This window comes from Halyomorpha halys, unplaced genomic scaffold (assembly GCF_000696795.3).
Source record: "Halyomorpha halys isolate HHAL.00 unplaced genomic scaffold, Hhal_1.1 Scaffold1524.1, whole genome shotgun sequence".
Classification (NCBI taxonomy): domain Eukaryota; kingdom Metazoa; phylum Arthropoda; class Insecta; order Hemiptera; family Pentatomidae; genus Halyomorpha; species Halyomorpha halys.
This window is the reverse complement of record NW_027107788.1, coordinates 47,937-49,581: the sequence shown is the minus strand read 5'-3', so window position 1 is coordinate 49,581 and position 1,645 is coordinate 47,937. Positions and strand designations below refer to the sequence as shown.

At 30.7% G+C, this 1,645-nt stretch overlaps 1 protein-coding gene across 2 annotated transcripts in view; it reads left to right on the top strand.

The window, feature by feature from the left end:
• LOC106689920 (obg-like ATPase 1) overlaps nt 1-1,605 on the top strand; it is a 42,417-nt gene extending 40,812 nt beyond the window's left edge. For both annotated transcript variants that reach the window (XM_014435139.2, XM_014435140.3), the window contains exon 11: nt 1,279-1,605. In XM_014435139.2, coding sequence (XP_014290625.1) covers nt 1,279-1,389 — 111 coding nt within the window. In that variant the 3' untranslated portion in view covers nt 1,390-1,605. The remainder of the gene's footprint in view (nt 1-1,278) is intronic.
• The last annotated feature ends 40 nt before the right edge of the window (nt 1,606-1,645 follow it).

The window sequence follows — 1,645 nt, the reverse complement described above, 5'->3', positions numbered from 1 at the left end:
TCACGAAGTTATTATAAACAATGAAACTTGGTTAGCTTGCTTTTTGGATAAACAAAACAAATGAATATTAAAATGATACATAAAATAAAACATATTAAAAACCCTTTATACGTCAAAATATACTATTTACACAAAAAGAGCATATTACAATTTTTTTTTTTTTTGTCTTACTACTCTGCTTTGAGTCAAAATATAATCCTCTCCTGATAACTTTCCAAATTAGCCTTTCAGTTGACTAATTGACAAAGACCAACTTCAACAGTTTTGAGAAAAGTACTACTAATATTTTAGAAGATCGTTGATTGATCGTGAGTAATGGTTAAAGGAAGATGGTCCGGGTGCAATTAAAAACAATTCAAATAATATAAAAACTATGTAATAAGAGCGAAAGCTTCATCCGACCCCAATATCGTTTACAATATATGTAATGTATAATGTAATTTACTTATATGTAATTATGTAATAATATATGTAATGCAGTTTTGTATGTTGTTTTTAAACCTAATGAAGCTGTGCAAAGTGAGGCTAAGCATTTGCTCGTAATAAATAGCTTTTATTCTATTTAAGTTACTTTTTGACCCTTCCATCAGGACCTCAATGTTCCATATGTTGCTGATTTGACGTGAACCAGATACCAGTCGTTCCATGATAAACCTCACTTTTTTATAACCTGGTTTCTCCTTCATTACCTGATAATGCTCCTAGGTATCTGAAAAGATGGCCTTGAGATCTTCTCTAGAAATGTTATTGGAGTTCTATCAATGGGTAGATTCTCCACATGCCTTATATCATGCCATTGTATAACTAACAGCAAATTTATTGGTTTTGTATATTTTAATACAGTTGTAAATATCAATAAATAAATTATTTTAAAAAATGTTTGACCACACCTGGATTAACTTCCTTTTATTAATTTTCCAACATTTCCCTGGGGTGGATCCCAAAATCGAGAGTGGGAGTGGTCTGCTCATGAACCAGTTTCAGACTTAGTGGTCCGCAGACTTCTACAAGTTGGGAACCACTGCTATAAAAATGCTAACATGCTACATAGCAGTATGATCCTCGGTGGCTCATTAGAATCGTGTAATTACTAGAATCAGACTACCTCTTCCATACCTCGTCACCTGAGGTCCTTCATTACTTTTTACACGTCTGATTTATTTATTTTTATAAATTATTTAAGTCAAGAATTTAAATATAATTGAGTTAATTATTTATAATAGAATCAAGACTTTTTGATTATGAAAACTAATTAACAATGTGTTATTGTTATTACAGGGAGCAGGCAAATACCGACAGCAAGGTCGGAACTATGTCGTTGATGATGGAGATATAATATTCTTCAAGTTCAATGCAGGTGCTGGGCTCAAAGATGCCAAAAAAAAGTGAACTTACTATTTCAATGGTTCCAAAGAAGACAACACTGTTTTGTTCATTTGTTTTCCATGAAAACATTTATTTGATTTGAAATGTTGCTTTGAAATTCTATATTGGCCGAATAACTCTCTTTTTTTTCTAATCAGCTTGTAAATAAACCAATCTTTGTAAATACCTATTCAGTGAATTTATATTTATATTCCTATTTCAAATATACTTTTCATTTTATTATCGAAATATTTATTCCTCACCATAATATTTATCATTA